The sequence below is a fragment of the Tiliqua scincoides genome, chromosome 8 (genome assembly GCF_035046505.1).
Source record: "Tiliqua scincoides isolate rTilSci1 chromosome 8, rTilSci1.hap2, whole genome shotgun sequence".
NCBI lineage: Eukaryota > Metazoa > Chordata > Lepidosauria > Squamata > Scincidae > Tiliqua > Tiliqua scincoides.
In genome coordinates, this window is record NC_089828.1 from 19,353,585 (window position 1) to 19,377,700 (window position 24,116).

Below are 24,116 nucleotides of genomic sequence, written 5' to 3' on the forward strand. Positions count from 1 at the left end.
GCAATCCTATGCATATCTACTCATAAGTAAGCCCCATTGCATCCAATGGGATTTACTTCTAGGCAAGGGTGTATAGGATGGCAACCTTATAGATTTACACTACAAGCAACAGAGCTCAATATTATTCAACATGAAACATGCAAAAATAGCAACTGAACTCAGACTGGACCAAAGAGTTAAAAAATAGTGATAAACCTGAGCCAGAATCTAACCATTTTTTAAAATGGTTCTGCTCCATAGTTTTTACAACAATAGATTTGTGGTTTAAAAATCCAACCATCTAGCACACCACTGGAAAAAGGTGTGACATATTGCATTTGACAATTTAATGTTTAATAGTATTAACAGGTTTAATAAGTCTCAAACCTAAGAATGCACCCCAAAATTGGCTTCCTTGTATGTAACCCCCACTGAATTCAGTGGGATATGCATGGCAGTAAATGTGGTTAGGACCAGGCTGTAACGGTAACATTGAATTCTGGACATTTTTATTTTGTTTAAACACACACACACACACACACACACACACACACACACACACACAGAGGAGTACCAGCAAGCAGCAATTGAGATTTGCAAGTAGTGAACAAAAGGGGGAAAGGTCAGTCTAGTAAGACTGGGCTCCTTTCATAGCAAATGGGTAAGAACAATGATATACAAATTGATTTGGCTGTGCTGATTACAAAGTCGGCTGTGATAATGGCATCCTGGTGACCTTAAGATGATGGCAAATGCAGCGCAACACAAATATTCATCAAGAGCAAAAGTAATGTAAGTCAGGGTCATTCACACATCATTTTGAGCCTGTGGAAACAGTGTGCTTGCTTTTCTTTCTGATGGCTTTATAGAAGTTCAGAGCAAGAGGAACATGTGTGGCTGCGGGATGAGCTCTGTTTCTCCCACCTTTTGTTCCTCAAAGGACTCATGTACCTGCCTCTGAACTTAATGCAGACTGTTACTTCTCTCTATGCTTGAGGCAGGTTGAAAATGACAGCACTTGAATCAGGGCCAGCCTGGTCATGAGGCTGATTGAGACTGATGCCTCAGGCAGCAGACTGGCACGGAGCGGCCATCTCCATCCACTCCTCTTCCTCCGGCTTCGCAGACTTGAAAAGGAAGAGGGGAACAGAGTGAAAGAGGAAGTGTAGAGGAGAGGACAGTAATGGTCTAGAGCGGCAGTTCCCAAACTGAAGGGTTGAGACCCAATTTCTGAAGGGTTGCGGGTCCGCTGATGCAGCAACCTAAAATGGAGGCTAACCCGTGCATGCCTCCTGTGCCTTTTTCCACATTGCTCTGTATTTCCCAAACTGCATGTCACACCGGCACTACAATCTGGGCACACCATGACACAGTTTGGGAACTGCAGCACAACATGAAAAATGATGCAGGAGCACTGTGCGCAACCCAGACATGACCTCCAGGTCGTCCGCCATTTTTGGTTGCAGCCTCCTCAGCTCAGAGGGCTCTTTATCCACACAGAACAACACAGAGGGTTGTGAAGGAGTTTGGGGACCTCTGGCCTAGAGCATTCCCTAAGATCTAGTTTGCCACTCTACACTTCCTCTTTTGCTCCATCTCATATCCAGGAAATCATAAGAGTGGTGGCAGAGGCTGCTGGGATGGGGCATCACTTGGTGCTCCACCTCAAGCCCTGAGAGAACTCAGGTTGACTTTGGTTTTTGGGTGCTCAAAGCACTTTGCATGCCTCCTCTTGCCCTATAAGTAGCTGAATATTATTACCCTCAATTCGCAGAGAAGGGGCTGAGGCCCAGAGACAGGTTTGCCTACGGTTACCCAGGTGAATCCATACCAGAACAAGATTTGAATCATGAGTTCAATCTCTTACTCACTGTGCTATATCAGGTACTCAGCTGATTTTTTTTCTCCTCCTCATTAAATCCATCTCACACAGAAATCCCTCAAGCAACACTTTGCCTGTACCTGTGGGTATCCTGTGTTGGTGACTCGCGGGACATCAAAATCCTCCAATTTAGGATCTGGGAAGTTGATAACCGTCCGTGCGATTGGAGCATCATCAGGTTGAGCCTTTGTCCCATCTCTAAATGAAGAAGAATTCTGAAGTTCTCATTAGTTCATACATTAAAAAAAAAAAAAAGCAGTGTTTAAGATCTGCTGACTATTTCAGTCAATCAAAATGTTTTTTTAATTGATCAAAATCTAATCAATTAATCCACTGGGTCTCAGAATGCCTTGAAAGGCATAAAAACGTCACTTCCAGTTTCCCAAGGGAAACTGGAAGTCATGTTTTTCTGCTCTAGGAGTCATTCTGAAGCCTTTAGAGCAGTGTTGGCGAACCTATGGCATGCGTGCCAGAGGGGGCACTCCGAGCCATCTCTGTGGGCACGCGCACTGAGCCAGGCAGCCTCGAGAGGGGTGCTGAAGCTGCTATCGCTCTAAAGAAAATGGAGGCTCTCTCCGAGACTCCCTGTGTGGGGAGGGCGGGCTGCTTCCCTCTGCCCCCTGAGCTCACTGCCCTCCTCTCCCTTTGCTCCGTTGTCCCCACCTGCCCCGAGTCTGTTTCCCTTTTCCATTTTGCCCACTCTGCAGGCTTAAGGTCCCTGTTTTCCCTTCCCCAACTGAACAGCAGGCTCAGCCAATCAGCATCCAGCAGGCTCCTGGCTTTTTCTGTCGGAATGGCTCAGGGCCCTTCAATGGCTGACCACCAGCCAATCCTGAGCAGCCCTCCTCCTGAGCCTTTGCAGCCCGCCTTTCCACGAGCAGCTCCCCACTCAGCACCAGGAGAGACTTTTCCTCCACAGCACAGGCGCAGCCGGTGATGAGCAGCGGAGCCAGAGACAAATCCTGCGCGTCTACTCAGAAGTAAGCCGCATTACAGTGGATGAGGCTTACTCCCAGGAGAGAGTGGCTGGGATTGGAGCCTTAGAGCCTGCTCCTGTCCATGTCTACTCAGAAGTAAACAGAATTACAGTGGATGAGGCTTACTCCCAGGAAAGGGTGGCTGGCCTTGCAGCCCGCTCCTGTGCATGTCTACTCAGAAGTAAGCCCCATTACAGTGGATGAGGCTTACTCCCAGGAAAGGGTGGCTGGCATTGCAGCCTTAGAGCCCACTTCTGTGGGTGGGGTTTTAAAAAAATATATATATTATTGTTTGAGAAAATGAGCAGTGGCAAGGTCTTGCAGCCACCCCTCCCTGCCAATATTTCTTTACCCAGCACGTAATTAGTCTGTGGAACTCTTTGCCACAGAAAGCAGTGATGACAACTTGCCTAGATGCCTTTAAGAAGGGACTGGACAAATTTCTAGAGGAAAAGTTCATTATGGGTTACAAGTAATAGTAGGTAAAAGATGTTAATGTATGAGTTGTTTTTTCTAAACTAAAACCTCAGTATTCAGGTTAAATTGCCGTGTTGGCACTTTGCGATAAAAAGTGAGTTTTGGGTTGCAGTTTGGGCACTCGGTCTCTAAAAGGTTCGCCATCACTGCCCTAGAGGCTGAAGGCAGATGCATATGGCCTCTGCATGCTTCAGAAAGCCCTGCAGAGGGGACCAGATCACAGCTCTGGCCCCCTTCAGAGAGCTCAAGTGGGGCAGAATCTAGCTCAGCATAGTCTGGGGAACCCGCGTTGAGCCAGATCTTCGGATGTAAAATTCACAGATAAACAGGTTCCACCTGTATATCTCACTGAATGCAGTGGGACTTACTTCTGAGTAGAAATGCATAACACTGCACTGTAAATATGGGAACCATAACAAAAAGTAACAATTTTGCAATTTTGCAGAAGTAATAATTTTGCACATACATTTTATCAACTAAAGTTATTCAGAACCTGAACTTGCATTTCCTGGAGTCCAAATGGACACACAACCTTAAAAATTAGCAGCTTCTCCTCATTCTCTAACTGTCTTCTCATCCACCTCACTACTCACATGTAAGCTTTTACATTATTCACAATTCGAGCAATAGCAAAGACAGGGCCCACAGGTTGCGCTAGAGGTTCGTTGATCCCTTGGAGGAAAACCTAAAATCAGAGTGAAGGAAGATCCGTAAGGCTGAAACCGTAGGCGCGCTTACTAGGAAGTAAAGCCCACTGGACACACTGGGACGTACTTCTGAGTAAATATGTTTAGGCTTATGTTATAAGGAAGACTTCATAGTACTCTGGAAATAAACCACAAATCATCATCATCATGATACCACAAATCAGTGATTCTCACTGATTTAGCACCGGGACCCACTTTTTGGAATGAGAATCTGTCAGGACCCACTGGAAGTGATGTCACGACCAGAAGTGACATCATCAAGCAGGAAAAAATGTAACAATCCTAGGTTGCAATCCTTCCCACACTTACCCAGGAGTAAGTTCCATTTATTATCATTGTTAAAAGTATATACATAGGAGCTTGTTAAAAGTACAGATCTGTAACATTTCCCCAGATGCAGTCACACACCATGGTAGCATCAAGCCTAATATATTAAAAATAAAATATTGAAATGAATGGGGACCCACCTGAAACAGGCTTGTGACCCACCTAGTGTGTTCTGACCCACAGTTTGAGAAACCCTGCCACCAATCATCAACTGCACTTTTGAGCATTAGGAAATTTGGGGGGGCGGGGAGGGAGAGGATTAAAACTTGCTATATTTTCCAGTAATGAAGAAGTTTAGATTGTCACTGATGAGACAATCACTGATGTGAAGCAGGACTATTTGGTGGTGGCCCCTGAGCTGGAGTAAAGACTTTGAACTGTTACTCTACTTTTTTCTGTCTGACTTTACCTTAGAGCTTTGAGACTGGGACTGTGTTACTTTCTGACCAGCTGCTTCCTTCTTTTTCTTTGTAACCATTGACTGTACTTTTAAAACAATTCTTTTTTTAAAGTGACTTCTTTTTCAATTGCTGTTTCATTGTTCTTGCGAAGTGTTCTGAGAATCATCAAGGTTGAACAGCTATGAACAAACACTCCAAATGCATCAAGAATCGTAGAGATAAGACAGCTACTGATTATGCCACTGTCTGACTCATTTCATTGACCTTTATAGTCTTTTATAACTGTTGACTTCGTTATACAGTAATTCTGTACAACAGAATTTATGAACGGTTTATGGCAATTTATGATTATGTTGCACACTGATTGGGGCTATATTTTGCAGAAAGGAACAGGACTGGTGCATCCACAAGACCAATTGTTGTTCCTGCCACTGCTCATCTGCCTCCACTGGTTCCCCTCTTTCCACTCCATAAATGTGAAAAGATGGAGAAAAATGGAGAGGAAGAGGAGAGGAGTGGCGTGGACAAGAATGGCAGTCAGAGACACTCTAGCTCACTACTCTTCTCCACGTTTCCTCTTCTGCTGCATTTCCTTTTCAGATTCAGCAGCTGGGAGGAGAGTGGTGGTGGGAATGAACAACATTTGGCATCCTGTCACAGGTGCTAGAAGGCCTCAGACTGGCTCTGATAGTTTTAGCCATTCTGGAATTGACATTAATGGAAGAATTGCATAGTATTTTGCCAACCTAAAAAGCTAGATACCCCACAAATAAGTTTCAGAATAATACCTTCAGTCAGTGGTTCTCAAACCTTTTAGCACTGGGATCCACTTTTTAGTATGACAACCTGTCGGGACCCATCAGAAGTGATGTCATTAACCTCAAAGTGATGTCACAGCCAGAAGTGATATCATCAATTTAGGCTTCAAACCTAAGCTGCGATCAACCAAAGGTCCCATTGCGCAGCACGCTTGTGCTGTTATTTTGTATAGCTCAGAATTCAAACATTCCAGTTTGGAAGTCAAACCAGAACACAGACTTACATTCTTCTCCAACCACACAGCCTCCCTCCTTTCCAGTGTCCCATCTTCCCACCTGGCCAGGGGCAAAGCATGATGTCTCTCTCCCACCAGGAGCTCACCCTTCCCAGCAGCTCTGTGCCGTGTATTTTCAGTTCTGTATTTCCAATGGCAGCTGAGCTAGGTGCTACGTGACCTACATGAAACTGGCTCGTGACCCACCTAGTGGGTCTTGACCCACAGTTTGAGAAACACTGCCTTAGTGATATGGGGATGGGACACAGTGATTCATGGTGGATGGAGTGCAGGGAGACTCTCCTTGCATCCTTTTGTCTTCTCCCTCTCCAGTATAATTGCAGACATGGAGTGAAAAGCAGGATCTCTAACAAATAAGAATGGAGACTAGGGAGAGGGTAGCAAAAGAGAGAGAAAATGATCCCAAGAGGCTGCCAGCTGATGATGAAAAGAACAGGAGACAAGGGCCCAAGGCAGAAATGGGATTCACAGCAGGAACTGTCAGGAGATATCTCCAGAGCAGCTTCCTCCTCCTGTTGCCAAAACAGGTTGCTATGGGTAGGAAGCAGCTGGTGTGCTTCGTGTGTGTGTCTCTCCCCCACCTAAGCAGACCTGTCATTCCATTCACTCTTCCGCTCTCCCTCCATCTCCATCCCTCTGACCTTTCCAGCAATTTGTCTTAAGTGGCGTCTTTGTTGAGTGGTCACAGTTCCAGCAGCAGCAAAATGGATGGCTGAGACAGCGTGCTATCCATTAAACTTTCCGGAATGGTGTAGCACTGCACTCATCAGACAGCGTACCCAGATTACCACTTCAAAGTACGCCTTTCCTACATTTTAGGGTTGGAGTTGCCTTGCAATGACAGGCTGGCACCGTGACTTGATTAACCCGGTAGATTAATCCAGGAGGTAGGCAGACTTCATGCTCTTGCGATCTGTCTTGTGTCTGTTTAGTGTCTGACTGGGTGTCCGTCAACCACAACCAGGTGCCACATAGAGATGGAGCAAATTACAAACTGCACCCCATGACTTGTATACTACATATTCACCAAACACCTACACATACAAGTAGAAACACTCCCTGTAAGGGTTCTATTGCGTAAGGGTTCTATTCCAGACAATGAGTTTTATGTAAGTCAGAAATAGTTGGTTCAAGAGGTGCTACCCATCACTCTGTAAAGTTCAGTGCTTTCCTCTACAAGCTGGGATGGTCCCCAGCACACCCCAGATTTCCTTTTTTTAAAGAGGAAAGGGTGGAGGAAGGGGTGATATTGTTGCATTCCACTCTTCAGACCATAGTGATCTCACCCCTTTCACCCCTTCCTTGTGCAGGCTCTTTATATGATACCAGAAGCACAAAGCATACTGGGAATAATCCCAGTTTACAGGACTAGGCAAGTACCAAGCATTATGGAGCTTTGCAATGCGGTGAGTGGTGAGCGCAGGTGATCCTTTTCCACAGCTTAACTTCATGTAAACGCAAAACTATGTAGATTGAGGTTTATGTAAGTCAGGGATCTAACTTACTACAGTTCAGATGTTCTAACTCAAAGACTGGCTAGCAACACTGTACAAAGACCTGGCTAAAATGAACCAATTCATACTCCTGTTTTACAGGTGAGGGAAACTGAGGCTAGGTTTTATGTGATTCGCGCAAGCACAAGGAGAAGTATGGCAATTTTTTTTTTTAATCCTGAGGAGTCAGAAAATCTTTCATTCACATTTTGCATTTCAACTCCAGTGACTGGGAGGAGTGATTGTGAGGGTGCAACACCAAGTAAGTGGATAGCACTTAGTGTGTCCTCTTGGGTGCTTAATCCTCTCCTCGCATTTCCTCTTCTGCTCCTGTTCCCTTTTCAAATGCAGGCAGAAACAGGAGTAGTGGAAGCCAGCAAGGAGATGGTTGGATGGAGACTGGTGCAGGCAACCACCAGGAGCAGCAGACTAGACAGCCCTGCAACTAAGTCCGATTTGTCTGAAGGGAAAACCACAGTATTCTGTGGTACAGAAGCACTTCCTCAAGGGATGATGTCTGGATCCTAATGAACCAATGAGGCACAGTGCTACAGTCTGATCAGCTGGAAAGGCCCAGATATCAGGGGCTTGTCCTTTCCTCTGTGACATCAGAATGACCAAAGCTGCTCTCAAATAGATGGGGATGATGACATCCCATTCAAGAGGGGAGTGGGAAAATTTCATCTCTGCATCTAATCAGTCCCACCCTGGGCCTTTAAAAGCTTTTCACCTGGGGACACCATCATTTGCTGAATGTAAATATGAAGAGAGGGCAGCTGAGATCGATTCCTGCCTCCTAGCCCTAAGGGAGATCTCAGATAATCCCCCACAATCCTAGGCATGCTCCAGCATACTGCAGGGCAGATTTGGGCAGCTGATCGAATGGCTGTCAACTTTCCAAGGCTATTAGCAATGCTGTTTCCATTTGCAGGCAAGCTTCAGACAGACAGGAAAAGTGTGAAGCCACAAGAGTAATGAGTTGTTCATCAGCAGCTTTCACTTGAAAGGAGGGTGGAGGCTCATTGGCTCAAATACCAATAATCAATTCATGTACATGCACATCAAGCATGCACAAACCGAATCAATCATTTCCAGTCCCCATAGGGCCTTTTAGTGCTCCACCTTCAGAGGGCAGGTTGGGCTAGAACAAACAGGAATTTGTGGGGATAAACAGGAGACAAGACCAAACATTGCATTCCAAGAGATTCTGCAAGGATTTGGCAAGGGGAAGGGACAAATGTGACTTTAATATATGACTCTTTTCTAAATGATTAATAGACATTTAGATTAACATTCCCCATCCACCCAGTATACATACCCATGGCGAGATAATGGATTGGGCAGAAAGAGCATTGGAGAACAAGCTAACAAAATATACTTACTTGATGAAACAGAGGGATCAAACTCTGTTAGCTAGTTTGGGCAGGAAACACATTAACTCCCTGAGCCACAAAACAGTGATATACCATACTTCCACAAAGACTTTGTTTAGTTCATTCCATCATTGGACTAAGGGCCTTTTCAGGCTGTCAATCTCTCTCCAAAAACATCTTGCTAGCCTGTACTAACTAGCCCAGTTTTTCTCAAACTGTGGGTCGGGAGCCAATTTCAGGTGGGTCCCCATTCATGTCAATATTTTATTTTTAATACATTAGACTTAATGCTACCATGGTATGTGACTGCATTTGGGGAAATGTGACAGGTCTGTACTTTGAATAGGCTACTATGTTTATGCTTTTTACTTCTGGGTAAGTGTGGGTAGGATTACAGCCTAGGATTGTTAAAAATTTCCCTGCTTGATGATGTCACTTCTGGTCATGACATCACTTCCGGTTGGTCCCGACAGATTCTCATTCTAAAAAGTGGGTCCTGGTGCTAAAAGTGTGAGAACCACTGAACTAGCCACTTAACACAATTATCCACATCCTACTAGGAAGTTCGCTTTAGTGAAAAATGTAACATTCACAGAACTTGGCCTAATGAAAACCATTCACCTTGACATCCCGTGATCACCTCAAATCACCACTGATGCTGTGAATCTTTTCCCCATATTCCTCTTTTTGTCTCCAGCAAACATCACTGATTTCTTAAATCTTTTACTAAGGCTATACAGATGGGACACCATTTCAGCTGCAAGCCTGCTATACAAACAGGATCCAACAGAAGTATAGGGTTCTTCTGAGGATTGGGCTTGGAGGGACAAGACCAGGACTGACCCATTCATGAAGCCTATTGAGACGGGTGCATGAGCATCTGAGTGGCGAGAGAGCCAATGTCCACCTCCACCCTCCTGCCTCCACCACTCCTTCTTCCACTCCCTGTATTTAGAAAGGGAGACTGGAGTGAAAGATGAAGGGTGGAGGAGAGAAGTGTAAAGAGTGGAACATCAGGGTCGGAGACTTACACCTCAGAAGCAGTGATGTGCAGTGAGGTCCAAAGCTGCAGAGACACTCCATACAGAGCTCAGTGACCTGGGAGTATGATGTCACCACCAAACATCTGGGTCACCAAGCTTCCACAGGCCGTGAGGCTGAGCTTTCGCTGCTGCAAAGAAGTCTCTATACAGGGAGAGACTAGGTGAGGCAGATCTGAGCCTGCCCAGCAAATGTACAATCACCCAGAAACTGGGTACAGCGTGTGCACAATGTGATTCCCTGTGATTGCGCAAATACCCCACAGTTTCTGAGTGGTTGCATGATTGCTGGAGAGGCTCAGCTCTCGTCTGCCTCAGAGCTAATCTAGCAGCAGCTCAGCCTCCCCTGTGATCATGTAACGCCTCAGAAGGTGGGTGGAGCACGCGCAATCACAGGGGAAGCAGAGGCTTATAACAGGATAGGTGAGATTCTGCCTCCCCTGACTGCACATCCCTGCTCAGGAGTTGTTATTGATGTCAGGGATCTGACCAGCTCATCCCCGTCCTAGTCTAAGTCCTGATGGTCATTCAAGGCCTGGGCCATGAACCTGATCTGATGGCACTCCTCCAAAATCTACATCTCACTAACAGTTCTCTGCCTACCATTTTGGAATCGTGGCATGGTTCTTACCTCCAAACCTGTGTAATTCATTCCAGCGTAGCGCGGAATGAGGCTGCATTTCCGAACGATACTCGCATGCAGTTTTGTCCCTGTTGGGTCCTTCTTCCGAGGCTGTTTGTGGAAGAACAAAACCACTAAGTGAAAAGTGAGCACAAAAGAGAGATCCCAAGCCAGGCAATAAACCAAGTGGCTTTACACTTACAAACAGTCTGGATTGCTCTGCAGTGGCCCTGAACAGCCATAACTGGCAATAAAGCAGGAAGAGATAATTAAAGCTCACAATCCCTTGGAGCTTTTCGAGAAAGATCAATATCATCAGTCTTTTCTGTTTGGCATTTAAATATTTCACAAGCCATGAAGATCTGTAACTGCCTGCCTTGTCTCTTAATGAAAAGTTGACATTGCAGAGAAAAGGGGCCGGAATCCAAATACTGGAATCTGGAATACTGCCTTCCAGCACAATCCTATGCATTTCTAACAGAAGTCCCATTTTGTTCAATGCCAAGAAAGTGTCCATACTTAGGATGGAAGCCTTAGTGATGCCCTTGGGCTTTGTAAATTGGACCAAGGATGCTTCCAACACTCTCCGCATCTGAATTTCAGTCGGGATCTTGCAGTCTTGAAGTGGAACTGAAAGTGGAATTGTTCTTCTGAAGTGGAACTGATGCATGCAGAATCCCCTATTTCCCTTTTAAAAAAAATTTCTTAGTTTTGCATAAAGCACCACAGTTGGCTGTAACTTTCAGTTACTTTCATTAATTTGCCTAGGTGTGCACATATACATATATTTGTGTACCACTTAGGTTTATACTCTCTATGATTTCTGTACAGAGTCCTCACCTATCAAATGTTTATGCCTAATAAAGGTTTTGTTGACTGTTGACTGACATTAATTTGCCTATTTCTCTCCTGCCACATTACCGATGTACTCATACACACTGATAAAATACTACAAAAAGAACCAATCCAGTTTAGCAGATAGCTCTGTGAATCCTGTTTCAGGTTAACTCACTGGCTGAACACAGGTTCAGCTGGAGCAAAAGTCCAAAACTTAACAGGGATTTAAGCTGCTGGAAGGCACAGTTCTTTAACCCCAACTATCCTGTGAGAAAAGAGAAGCAGAGAAAGGGGGAGGTAGGCAAAGACATCAGAAATCTGCTCCGCTCCTCTGATTTTATTGTTTTTCATTTTTATATTGTCAGTTGCCTTAAGCACCTTCCAATTGTTCATATATAACATTTTTCATTTTTTCACACAATCTACCATTTGTTTAATCAGGACAATCTTTCTGGTCCACTAAAAATATATATTCTTGGGCTCATAAATAATACAAGAAAGATAACAAAAGAAAAGGAATGCAATACAAGAAATAATTGAGCCAATTCATCAATTAAAGGTTGCAGACCTAGAAAATATGAACTGTCCCTAATTTGGGGCACTGCAACCCTTTGAAGGCTGATTCATATGTGCAGGTATATCTCCTGCATTGTAGCTGAAGACCATGCAGGCTTGCTAAAAGGGTTTATTTATCAGAAAGCTCCGAGTGAAAGCTTTCCCCAGCTCTCAATTTGCTCAACATCTTTTCATGTTCTTAGCTCTCAAGGCCATCCCATCCAACTTGGCAGACCTACTCAGTCAGCCTTGCTCGCGACACCCTTTCATTGCCATCATTAAGTTCTTCTGTGTGGGTACACAACTGTTGTTCATGTGATCAAAGCACACAGTGTGCCAGGCTTTTTTTTTTTTTTTTTTAAAGATGACTTCGACCCCATAAACCAATCTGAGAGCTCTGTTTCTTGAGCGAATGGTATGACACCAAGACCTAAGGATGGGCAGAGGGACAAGAAAAAGAGGGACAAGACACAACACCTTCATGTTTGTTACTTTCCTACTTCTGAGTAGGCATACATAGGATTGGGCTGTTAAACTCTTGCAAATATTTGCCTTGTCTCTTCTTCTCTTGCAGCAGAGAGGCCGAGCAAAAGACAACACTTCACATTTTGACATCAGCTTTCATTATGTTCCAAGGCATTCATTTTTCTAGAGTGGGAAGAGTGGGAAAGACAAGCCTTTCCCTATTTTAGGGAAACCCTGGAAGCTTCTGTTTAACCCATTTCTGCCCAGCCCTCAGGTGTACATATTTGGTCCCTGTTGTGTATATGCAACATTGGGCACAAATGACTTATTTCCTGGAGCATGTTCCTCAGACTTGTGAGGCTCTGAACATCTGAAACATTTTCCCATCGTGGATTACAGCAGTTGCACAAGATTTCTTTGCCCTGACCTCAGAGAACTTGAACTAAATGTTTCTTGTGGAAGGCTGTTCTTTCATAAGCTGGGAATTAGGCCAGAGCCAGCACATTATACAGCCGTCAGGAGACTGCACCACTTTAAAATGCAGGTGGGTGGTTGTACAATTGAATGTTCCCTTGGGCCACAAGCATCTGACAAGCTAGCAAATCAAGGAGAGGCTACAGCAGAATTCTTCTCCCCAAGGGTCGGCCTCATAATGTGGTGAACTTAGATTGTTGTCTAAGGTAGAGGATTATCTGGTGATGGGAAGCTGCATTAGAGGGCCCAACTGTCCCACTGCCTGCCATTGCTGCCTCACTTGGTGATATAAGAGTGTTCACTCACTCCTTCTGCCTACTCCCTGATTACAATTTTAAAAGGAGGAAAAGATGACTCGGAAGAGGAACTGGGGGAGAGTAAAATGAGGATGTTCCTACCATTCTCCAGATTTTTTTTCTCTGTCTCTCTTCTCACTTTCAATCCAAGCAAGATGGTGGGGGAACTGGGCAGATTGGGTGGAAAAGCTCAAGCTGCTGAATAAGGAGGCCATGGTGAAGGACTGGTGGTTGCAGGGGGCTAGCACTTGACATCTTGCTTCAGGTGTCCAAAGATTTTATTCTTCCCTTCATTCTCCCTGATGTGCTAGCTTTCCATGAACAGAGATTTATTTTTTATTTTTTTTCACAATGTGGACCATTAAATCCGGGTACATCTACCTGTAAAGGTGGCATCATTTGCCTTTTCTGAACTTTGAATGGGCTCTTAGATGCTGGCCACATCTGAGTTGCACAACTGCCTGTACACCAGCCAGAGCCTTGGGAAATAGGGATATACAATATGACTTACCAGTACCAATGCACAGTGATAGTGGTGGAAGGGACGCAAGTATTTCACAGGAATATCGTATCTTGCTAAGACCTCCTTGGTGTCTTTGTCAGCGACTATCAGGGACACATCTGGACAGAAAAGGAGAAAATATAACCAGACATAGCAAAAAAAACACCTGGGGCCAAATTAAATGTTACACAGGAGTTCTGTGATTGAATCACCTGGTGCACTGAAAAATATTTTTTAAAGGGACTGTAGGGGTTCTAAATTTGATCATAGCAGGCACATAGAGGAAAGGGGTGTTTACACTTCCTCTGGTTCCATGTTCCCAATCTGAATGCCCCCCCCAGCAGATTTGAGACCTGCAACATAAAAAAAATAAAATACAGCAAAGCCTGGCTAACAGAGCTGAAGACAGGAAGTGTGGTTTCCCTTAAAATCTCTCTCTCTCTTTCTCATCTTTTCCAAGGCTAGCCCAAGACCTCCCAGAACTTGAGGCAGTGCATCAAAAAACTGCCTCTCTTACATGGAGGATCCAGTACTCCTCTTCCACCTCATCACTCTCACCCATCACTCTCCCCCCCCCTTCAAATTTCCTCTTCTGCTCCACTCCCTTCTTCTTTTTCAAATTCAGGAAGCAGGAGCAATGGCCGAGGCAGATAGAGACAGGTACCCCCAGCGGCCCTCCACCCAATGTGACTGCCTCCATGGGCCTCAAGGATGGGAGGTCCAGAACCCCTTCCTCAAAATTGAATCAAGAATGTCTGGCTTCCTGAGAAGTGTAGTCCTTCAGGGCTCATTGAGCTGTTACAGCTTTCTTCTAGGAAACTCAACCAAGAGAGAAAGGGATTTTGCTGTCATGAACGCTGAGACCATCACTATTACCCCTACTACAACCCCAGGTAAGTTTGGGAAAGTGAAAGTGGAAAAGATGCTTAGGGGTTTATGGGATCAGGACCGACTTTAAGCCAATTGGATCAACTGCTTCCAACTGGGCTCCCATGCTAACAAAATTAATATTTTTACTAAATCATTTCATAGTTACTAAAACAAGTGATTTTGTCCCAACGTACTTTTCAAAGGTTATCTACACATTTTGTTTGCTTACTTGTAGGCTTACATTTATGCAATTTTATATTAACATGTGCTTAGATCCATTGGTCCATTAACTCACATGCACTTTTTAAGCGCACATTTTGATGGCTTTCCATGTTATCACAGAGATAGAAAGTCTTTAATACATTTTATTTATACTTCTAAGATTCTACAGACCTTGGCTCCTGGGGCCCCACAAAACAATGTTTCCAATTGGGCCCTGCCAGCTGACCTAAGGTTGACCGGCACAGGATTTAATAGGGTGATCAAGTTAAGAGACAGACAGACCAATCCACTAACTTTTTGTAAGCACTCAGAAAAGTCCCAAGGGTTTTTTCCCAGTATTTTCAAGTAATGGCAGTAAAAAGGAAGTGTAAATTGCAGAGTGCCAAGGGGAATTTGCACATCGCTAGTCAGAGACAGACTCCTCAGTCATCTGGTACAAAGAACCGTGAATCTCTTACATTTCTAAACTGAAAGAGGAAAAAAGCCACATTGAGCAAAGGGCCTATGTGATTAAAAACAGCCTTCTTTCACTCTCTGTAGCACATTTTTTTTTTCTTACCATGACTTGTGAAAATGCCCAAGCTTGCTTTAAAAATCCTTGGGGACACCTCAGTTTTCATCCTAGTGATAAGCTGCTGTCCTTGGTACTGAATTGTACTCTGTCACTATTTAAGGGAATGGGAAAAGGGCCACCAATGTTAGGGTCTTGACGTTTTGATTGTTTTAGTTATACAGAGTTGCATTATACTGTATTTTTAAATGTGCTTACAAACCCTACTGTGAGGACTGTCTATTTTCTCTTATAGCTTTCACACCCATTTTTGCAAACACTGGTGCTTTTGCTAACACTTGATATGTTCAGAGTGTTGTCTTGCTAAGGCAAGCAGCGAAAGCCAGAAAATGATTTTGAAAAGGGTTCATAGAATAGGAACCATTCGTATTAACAATAAAAATAGAAGCACATAACAGCTAAGCTCTATATCTGCTGTTAACCCTGCTAATCTAGGAATATATATGCACTCAAGTAGGAATGGTTCCATTCTTAACATTTAACAATAATACGATTAGCTATTAACCATTAATTATTGTTATTGATAATAACATTTGTATAGCACTTTCTGAGTGTGCAGAGTACACACTTGGGGTGATTTCAATAGGATCCAGGGTGGGATGGAGGGCTACCCACTCATCGTGCTCTCCTCATGACACCTCGGTATGGAAGATTCCATGCCGGACCATCAGCTACAGAGCTGCGGGTGCTCCACTCTCTGCCCCAATGTGGGGGCTCTCCAGGCATGGGACACAATGTGGTCAAATTGATCAAATTTCCCTAAGGCTGGCCCTGACTTGATGGCCAGGGGGAAAGGAAGAGAACTACCAGTTTCTGCTCCTTGCAGGGCTGACAGCATGGTCACTCCACCTTGTCCATTACTTTTTTTTCCTGAACAACCAGGTTAAAAGCCAGAGCACCCACTGAGATGAGACATGACTTCATTCCCAAGTTCTAGGTCAGGAGGAAACTGTTGCTTTGTGTCTGAAGAGTGTCCCCCATGTGGTAAACATGCCTCATTAATCCCCACAGCACCGTTCCCTCCCTCATCCTTTATACCTCCAGTTACTTGGAGGAAAGGCCTGTCGCTCTTGGGAGGTTTGACAACCAAAGAATAGGGCCTCATTTTCCTCTTCATTAACAGGGACTTTCTTTCTGCATGACCCCATCAGGGAAGGGGGAGAGATCATCACCACAGCAACGCGACTGAATAGGCCCCTGAAAAGCCTCCATTGCCACTCCACCAGCAACCCACCCACCACACACTTCCTTTCTTTCCCACTCCTCGCTCCCTCCTGTCTTGGCTTTTTCTTGTCTTGCTGCAATCACAGCTCAAGCTGCTCCATGCCTTCAGTCACACACCGGGATATCACGGCAATGTTGGCTGCCCACCATGAAACATTACACTTTGGTTCGAAAAGAAATTAATGTTAACTCCGCTGTCTCTGCACCTCACCTACCATTCCCTTGGCCTAGTGATTTTCTCTGTGTGGGAAGGGAAAAATTAACTCTTCCTTTTCCATAGCTATCTTTCAAACATCCATATAGTTTTCACACGTTAAAGGTGTATCCTGTTCTCTAATGATATGGGCACCTGATCTGCAACCACACTTGGCTCTCAAAGGGGCTTCTGACTAAAATCCAACACAAAGGCATGTGCTCTAATTAGTAATATAAGGATACCTAGAGAGCAACTGGAGGTACAATCCAGGTTCCAGACTCTTCCTTCCAGAACAGAGTAGGAGCTACAGATGAACTCAGGAGGTGGCCAATGGTCAAATCCAACAACTCCTGGGGCCTCAGCTGCTGCACCCAGTGTCATTCCTTTATCCAGTGGTGTTCCAGCCACCACATCTCCTCCTCCAAAATGTAGAGGAGAAGAGAGTAGTGAGCTAGAGTGTCCATATTTCCTCTTCTGCTCCATTCACCTCTTCCTTTTCAAATTCAGGAAGAACATTGGAGGCAGCAGCTAGTACATTGCTGGGTGGTGGATGTGCAGATGCCTCAGGTGCCAGGAGGTCCTGGGCCAGGCTTGGGGGGGGGGGGGAAGAAATGTGCTCCCATTGCTCAGAAAAAAATTTCATTTGTACACAGCAAGTTGGAATGTGGGTTGATCAGTGTTGCAGCTGGGTGCTTGGTGAAAGGGTTGCCAAGTTATGGCAAGCAAGATTCCTTCCTTCAGCTCATTCGTAAGCCATCTAACTACATGGGTGCATGATGAAGCGATCTGATGACATTTCATCACACACACACACACAGAGTTGCTGTAACCCACCTTCCGGCACTCTGAAAGCATTGTATGGATTGGTTCTTACTCAACAGGACTAAACTGGCTTGATGATTCAAGAATGCCAGTCTATGGATAGAGACTGAGGCTGGAAAACAAAAAGATTCACACAGAGAGACGCAGCCCCTCCTCCCCAGCCAAACCCTGCTGATATAAGTGGCTCCTCTGAATTTGATTTACACCAATTAAGGACATGACCCTGAAAGGATGCAGACCCTGTGTTTCTAAATCATTCCTGGTTAAGACAGAGACAGAAGTGCATCAAACGATGCTTTATTTCATTTAAGCAACAGGTGTAATGGAATTATACAGAGTGGTATGACTGGCGGCCGCTGGCTTCATTTCGCTAGCCTGACTTTAATCCAATCACAAATTCTAATGCCATTAGCATCATTACAATTACCCACATAACATTGCTCAGCGTGGAACAATAAAGATCAAGTCACGGGGCAAATGGCCACTGCCTTGGGAAATCTCCCAAATTAACAACCATCATTTCCCAATCAGGTAGAGGCAACAGAGCTGGAAGGAGGAGACTCGGAGCCCAAGCCTATTCGTGTCTACTCAAAAGTAAGTCCTACTATAGTCAATGGGGCTTACTCCCAGATAAGTGTGGTTAGGATTGCTGCCTGAGACAACAGATGAAGAAAATTCCTTCTCCAAAATGAGAAATGTGCAAACATAATTCACACACACAAACAACCACTATCAGGTTGTAGCCTCCCTCCTCCCAAAATCTCAGCTTTGCTTTCCACCCAAACCCACCCACCAATTGTTCCCTCTCCCTGGACCCAAAAAGGAGAAGCAGAACAGAGAAGAAGAGGAAGGGTGGAAGAGAGAGACCACTGGCATCGCTAGGGGGGTGCGGGGGGTGTGAGCCACACCAGGCGATGTGCTGGGGGGTGATGCACCCTGTGGGAGGACATGCTAACATCGCGGGGTTAGGAGCTACTGTGTCATACCATATACCATTGGATGTGGAATAGCTGGCGGAGTGTGGTGCAAAAAACAGAATTGAAATAGCCCCTTTCCTTCAAAAGTTATGGCCAAAAAACCAGAAGGAAAAAATGCATGGAGCCCTATGGAAAGTGAAAGTGAGCTGTATCGCACATTTACTCATGAGTATGCAGACTTGCTCGTCAGAAAGGGCAGGGCGAGAGGAATCCAACGACACCAGAATGGTCCCAATTCAATGAATGCAACCCAAAAAAAACACCTAAGAAGCTCCCCCTCCCAGCTGTGAGTCTGAGCCTGAGCCCAAAACGAAGCCACGTGGCTGCATTTACTTGTGAGTAGGCAGTCTTGTCTTAGTCCAGGCAGGCTGAGAGGCTTCAAGGACGTCAGAATGGTCATCATCCAATGAGTGCAGCCCCCAACAACCCAAGAGGAGGAGGTTCCTCCCTCCCAGCTGCCTCCCTCCCAGTCTATGGAGCCCTATGGAAAGCAAAGCAGCCTCACAGTCATGTTTACTCGTGAGTAGGCAGACATGCCTTGGCTGGTGGTCAGGCCAGGCAAAGGGGAATGTGAGGACACCAGAAGGGTCCTGATCCAATGGAGCTGGAGCGCAACAGAAGGCAGCCCCCCCCCCCCCCCCCACTAAAAAGGACAAAAAGAGGCTTGAGCTGGTAAGGGGAAGTTTTCTATTTTGTACTTGCAAAGCCAGGAGGGTCTTTATCCTGATGTGCTTGAAATAGAAGAACTTTAAACTAGGCACTGGGGAGGGCTGGAAATCTCACTGATTCTTTTTAGGGGGTTGTTATTGCAGGCAGACTACAGAGTAAGCCCCATTGACCACTATGGGACTTACTTCAGAGTAGACATGCATAGGCTTGGGCTCACAGGCTGCAATCCTACCCACACCCCATTGACCACAATAGGACTTACTTCAGAGGAGAATCACTTGGTGGAACAGGACTGGCTTCCCCTTACTTAATTATTTTATTTTAATTTAATTATTTATAATTATTTATTTTAATTTGCTTGATGATGTCACTTCCAATGGCTCCTGGACAGACTGTCATTCTAAAAAGTGGGTCCCAGTGCTAAAAGTTTGAGAACTGCTGCAATAAGGTGTTAGTAAGTTGACACGGGTGGGTGTGTGTGTGCGTGTGTGTGTGTGTGTGTGTGTGTGTGACTCTACAAGTTTTCAAAATCACTAAAATCAGAATTTGGAGGAATAATACCATCATGTTATATATCAATCAATGCGTAATTTCATGCAGAATGCAGTGAAACAAACCACATTGAAATATCTGTGTTCTAACAAAAGGTACAGCCAAAAAACCAGTGGGGGCAGGGCGATGGTACATCACCACGCCCACCTGGGGCATTGCCCTGCCCACTACATGGGGTGAAGCGCAGGCCTCCCGCACTGGGTGATGCAAATCCTAGTGATGCCACTGACAGAAACTACTGGGATAGAAGATTTCCCCCTTCCTTTTTGAATCCAGAGTGGGAGAGGGAGCAGCATAAGGGCAGCTGACAAGCCAACAAGGAAGGGGACTGACATATGTCTTTCTAACCACTAGATATAGCAATGGCTAGGAGAAGCAGAATATAGTTGGCAAAAGAAGCACAATTATGAACATCTGTTTCATACACCTAATACATCCACGCCACAAAATCGGGCTTTGATTGACATGCAGTATGTTTCCTCTTAGGCTGCCTTGGCCTTCCACCCACCCATCCTCCCGGTAAACGGTTGTTGTGTCTTGCTACTGAATTTCACACCTTCTTCGCCCGCCTTCTGAGTGTCGATCTCCACAGTCACCTTTTCCTCCCAGGAAGGCGAGTGCGTTGGCAGCAAAGCAGTATGAGTCACCCCTTGGGCTGGCTGCTTGCCCTCTTCCTCCGAGCTGGTTTTGCTGGAAAAGGAGAAAAAGAAAGAAGAAGGAAACTCAATAACGGCTACAGAGCTGCATCACTAACAAGAGGACAAACCTCTTCACCTGTCGAAGCAGAGGGGGCCTCTGGGGTTGCAAGAGCTGGTGTGGCACAGTGCCTAAGAAAGTGAGATTGCAGTCCTGCGCACACCTGAGAGAAAGCCCTATTGAACACAATGAAACTGACTTCCAAGTAAATAGGATTGCACTGTGTTATGCACGAGGAAGTCCCTGGCTTCATCCTCAGTCAGCCTCCAAGATGCAGCATGACTGATGCACCCGAGTCATGCGCTATAGGAGGGCCTTTTGTAACCAGTGCTGACTGCTTTATGACAGGCAGCACCAGCACAATAGGCGCAAGACCATATAGGATATCATGTGTAGGACTGGGATCACAGTAAAAATTATTCATTTCTCATCCCTTTAAAAAAGAAATTCTGCCTTTTTCAGTTGTGGAAATCACCCAGAAAATGTGAACCACTAAGCAGTGCAATGGTTCCTTGTACTTAGCCAAGCTGGAATCCAATAGGCCAGGAAGGGCAAGCCCATTCTATTAATCTTCCTTAGGGTCCCCTTTTAATCTGCTCTTAAATGGATGCACTATAAGTATGTAAGAAGCAGAGAAATGTTCCTAAAGAGTGGGGCAAGAGGGATGTTGTGCCAGGACAGAGTGAATTAGATGACGGTGAGACCCCAAAGCAGTGGTATCACTGGGGGTGCGGGCCGCACCAGTGATGCACACAGGGGGATGGCACCACCACTGGCCAGAATTTTTAAAATCTTGGTATTTTTGAATATATCAATCAATGCAAAATTTCATGCAGAATGCAATGAAACAAGCCACGTCGAATCATCTCTATTCTATCAAAAGTTACAGCCAAAAACCCAGCAGGGGTGGGGTGATGGTACATCACTTCGCCCACCATCTGGAGTGTTGCCCCACCCACTGCATGGGAGGAGGTCCATCATAGGGGTGATGCAGTGGTCTCCTGCACCAGGTGACACAAACCTTCGTGATGCTACTGTCTCAAATGGAAATGGTCCTTTCAGTTCCTAAAATGAGAGCAACCTAGATCTGTTATGTCAGAATGCCAGATGCAAGGGAGGGCACCAGGATGCAGGTCTCTTGTTATCTGGTGTGCTCCTTAGTGCATTTGGTGGGCCACTGTGAGATACAGGAAGCTGGACTAGATGGGCCTATGGCCCATCCAGTGGGGCTGTTCTTATGTTCTGATCCAGTGGGGCTGTTCTTATGTTCTGATGGGTGTTCAGTTCGGAAAGTAGCTGCAGTGTCTCTCACTGTCTAATGACATGTGCCCAATATTACCACCTCCTTCTACTTCCCATATGTAAAAGGAAGAGGATGATAAAGTGAAAGAAGTAGGGAGGACAGAAAAGTGTGGGCTACAGTGTCTCCCACTCACCTCTCCTGCACACTTCTGTTCTGTTTCCCTCTTTCTTCTTTGAATCCAGACAGGAGGAGGTGGGTGCGTGGGGGAGGAAGATGGGCACTTTGTAAATTCACCACCTGAGATAACTGGCCTCATGAATGGGCTGGTTCTGTCTGACCAGGACCTGCTTTGCCTTAGGAACCTCAGCACAGAATACATAGAAATGAGAAAATACTTCCACTAGTTCAATTGTTCAGTGTGGGACAGGAATCTAGGAACCATGCTGAGTTCCATGGGATCTTACACAATCTACTGCAACAGTGTAATTCCACTAAATCACAAACATCAGCCCACTAAATCTGAGAATGCCTTGGAACAGCTAACAGAGGCTCTTTTCTGAAACAAGACTCGTAAGCCTTCTTAATGAAATCGGAGAGGCAAGGGCGCTTGAAAGTCCGCTTTATTCACTTCTCTTCCGTGTGCCCTTCCACCTCCTTCCTCCACGAGAGCCTAGCTTGATAATCCATTTCAGGACTACTTGACAGATAAGATTGACCTGGGAACAGGCACTGAGTAGAACCTGGCCTTCAAGGGTCACATGCCCAGTGATCATCTCGTGGTGTGGCTTTCTTTTCAACTACCCTGATTAATTCTCTTTTTCCTACCATGTTACCCAACCCTAAGACAGGGTGGAAGTCTAAGGCTGCAAATTATACATTGGGCCCTTGGTATCTGTGGGGGATCCATTCCAGGCCCCCCTGTGGATACTGATTTCTTCAAACAATGAAATCCATGGGGATGGTATCACAGGACCTCCAGGATGCAACCAGAAGTGCCTTCCGGAGCACAAAGGAGGTGTTCTGAGGCACAGGGAGGCTGCGTGCAGCTTTCTCTCCTGTCTATCATTCTTTTCCTGCCTTTCCATTTTCCAACCCAAGAAAATCAAACAGAATAGACATGGTTGCCCTTTGTGCACCCATTGCAGCATTAGAAACTCAGGGGTTGTCATGAATATGTGCAGTTTAGGCCTAGTAGCATGGCAAAGCCTGAACCAAAGTAACCCGGTAACATAGAAGGGGCTTGCATCCTAGCTGCAAGGAATTTACAACTCAATGGAAGGTGATAAATGTAGCACCTCAGTAGCCAGAGAGGCGCCCAGGAACCCCCAGTGGGGAGGGGGAGAACTAAGAGAACTAGCATCCAGCCCCACTTCAAGAAGATTCTGTCCCCAAGAGTTCTGATTGGGCAGTTTGAAATGAGTAGAGTCACACCATCCTCTTGACATGAGAAGTAGAAGAACAAAGCCCAAAGGGGCTTCTTTATCTTGGTCTTTGGTTTTTGTCTCTTGGTGAGATAGGTGGTGGGTGCACATCCTGCCCTGCCAGGACCATGTGGCCCTTAAGTAACTGACCTGAGGATCTACAAAAGAAGCTGACCCAGGTGAGAGTTAGAGAATAATAGTTAGCCAGTTAGCTTTGTTGTTTTATGCTGATATGTTCCTAGAAGTTTTTATGCCTCTAGCATTTGCTGCCTTTTGTAACCTTTTGTAACCCTATGTACTTAATAAAGTAAAAATCCTTTTACCATGTTAGTTCATTGTCTTTTGAGGACAAAAGTTCAGAATCCTGCCTAGCCATTCAGCAAGCTACCAAAAATCCTCATTGTGGACTAGTAACTTGAGGACTGAAACTTTAAGTAAAGAAAGTGCTCAGTACCTACAAGGGATATAGTTAAGCCAAGAGGGTCTCGGTGTCCCTGGACTGAGGCACTGGCTCTTACAGGGTGGTGGCAGTACTACCGAACAGGGATCTTTGAGGGCTCTAGAGTTCAGAACCAACAACTCTGAGCACCCAAAACCCTGGGAGTGAGACCAAGTATACAACAGGGGTGCATTGTGTAAGGAGTAGCAAAAAAATCATGGGTTGACCACCCCTGGCATATATGATGGTGGAGTTGTAGTTCCCAAAATGTGGGTCATGACCCACCAGTGTGTTGCAACCTGATTTTTGGTGGGTTGCAGCAGGTCTGTAAGTGCTGTAGTGCTGCAAGCCTTTCTTGTGTTTTACTGGCTGCCGCAAAGCATTCTGGTGCACTATGTGGCTGCCATTCAACGTTGTTCAGACAAGGACAAATGCTGTTCACGACAGATTTTGGAGAACGTATCCTTAAGCAGTGCATATCTGTAGTCTGAATTCTAACCAACTTCACACAAACTGCTCATTACAGGTAGGGATTACTGGCATGAAAACTGGGGCCATACAGGCCTGCCCCATAACTGTTTGAAAAATGTTGGAGGGCATGGAAGCACAACAAGGGAAGCCTGATTTAAATCAGCGAGATTTCAGAGAAGATTTTTTTTGCAGCAAATCAGTTCACTCAAACACAAGCACAGGATTGCGGCAGGTAACTCCATGCCGCGTTGCTGGCCTTCTAAATGAGGGTTTCAGAGGCAG

General features: G+C 45.4%; 1 protein-coding gene across 1 annotated transcript in view; it reads right to left on the bottom strand.

Moving 5' to 3' along the window:
- The window catches only part of CCDC33 (coiled-coil domain containing 33), a 131,933-nt gene that overhangs the window by 80,129 nt on the left and 27,688 nt on the right, over positions 1–24,116 (bottom strand). Inside the window, exons 4-8 of the mRNA XM_066635468.1 lie at positions 20,121–20,254; positions 13,471–13,580; positions 10,342–10,443; positions 3,909–4,000; positions 1,942–2,059 (exon numbers count right to left, since the gene is read on the bottom strand). Of these exons, the coding sequence (XP_066491565.1) occupies positions 1,942–2,059; positions 3,909–4,000; positions 10,342–10,443; positions 13,471–13,580; positions 20,121–20,254 (556 nt within the window). The remainder of the gene's footprint in view (positions 1–1,941; positions 2,060–3,908; positions 4,001–10,341; positions 10,444–13,470; positions 13,581–20,120; positions 20,255–24,116) is intronic.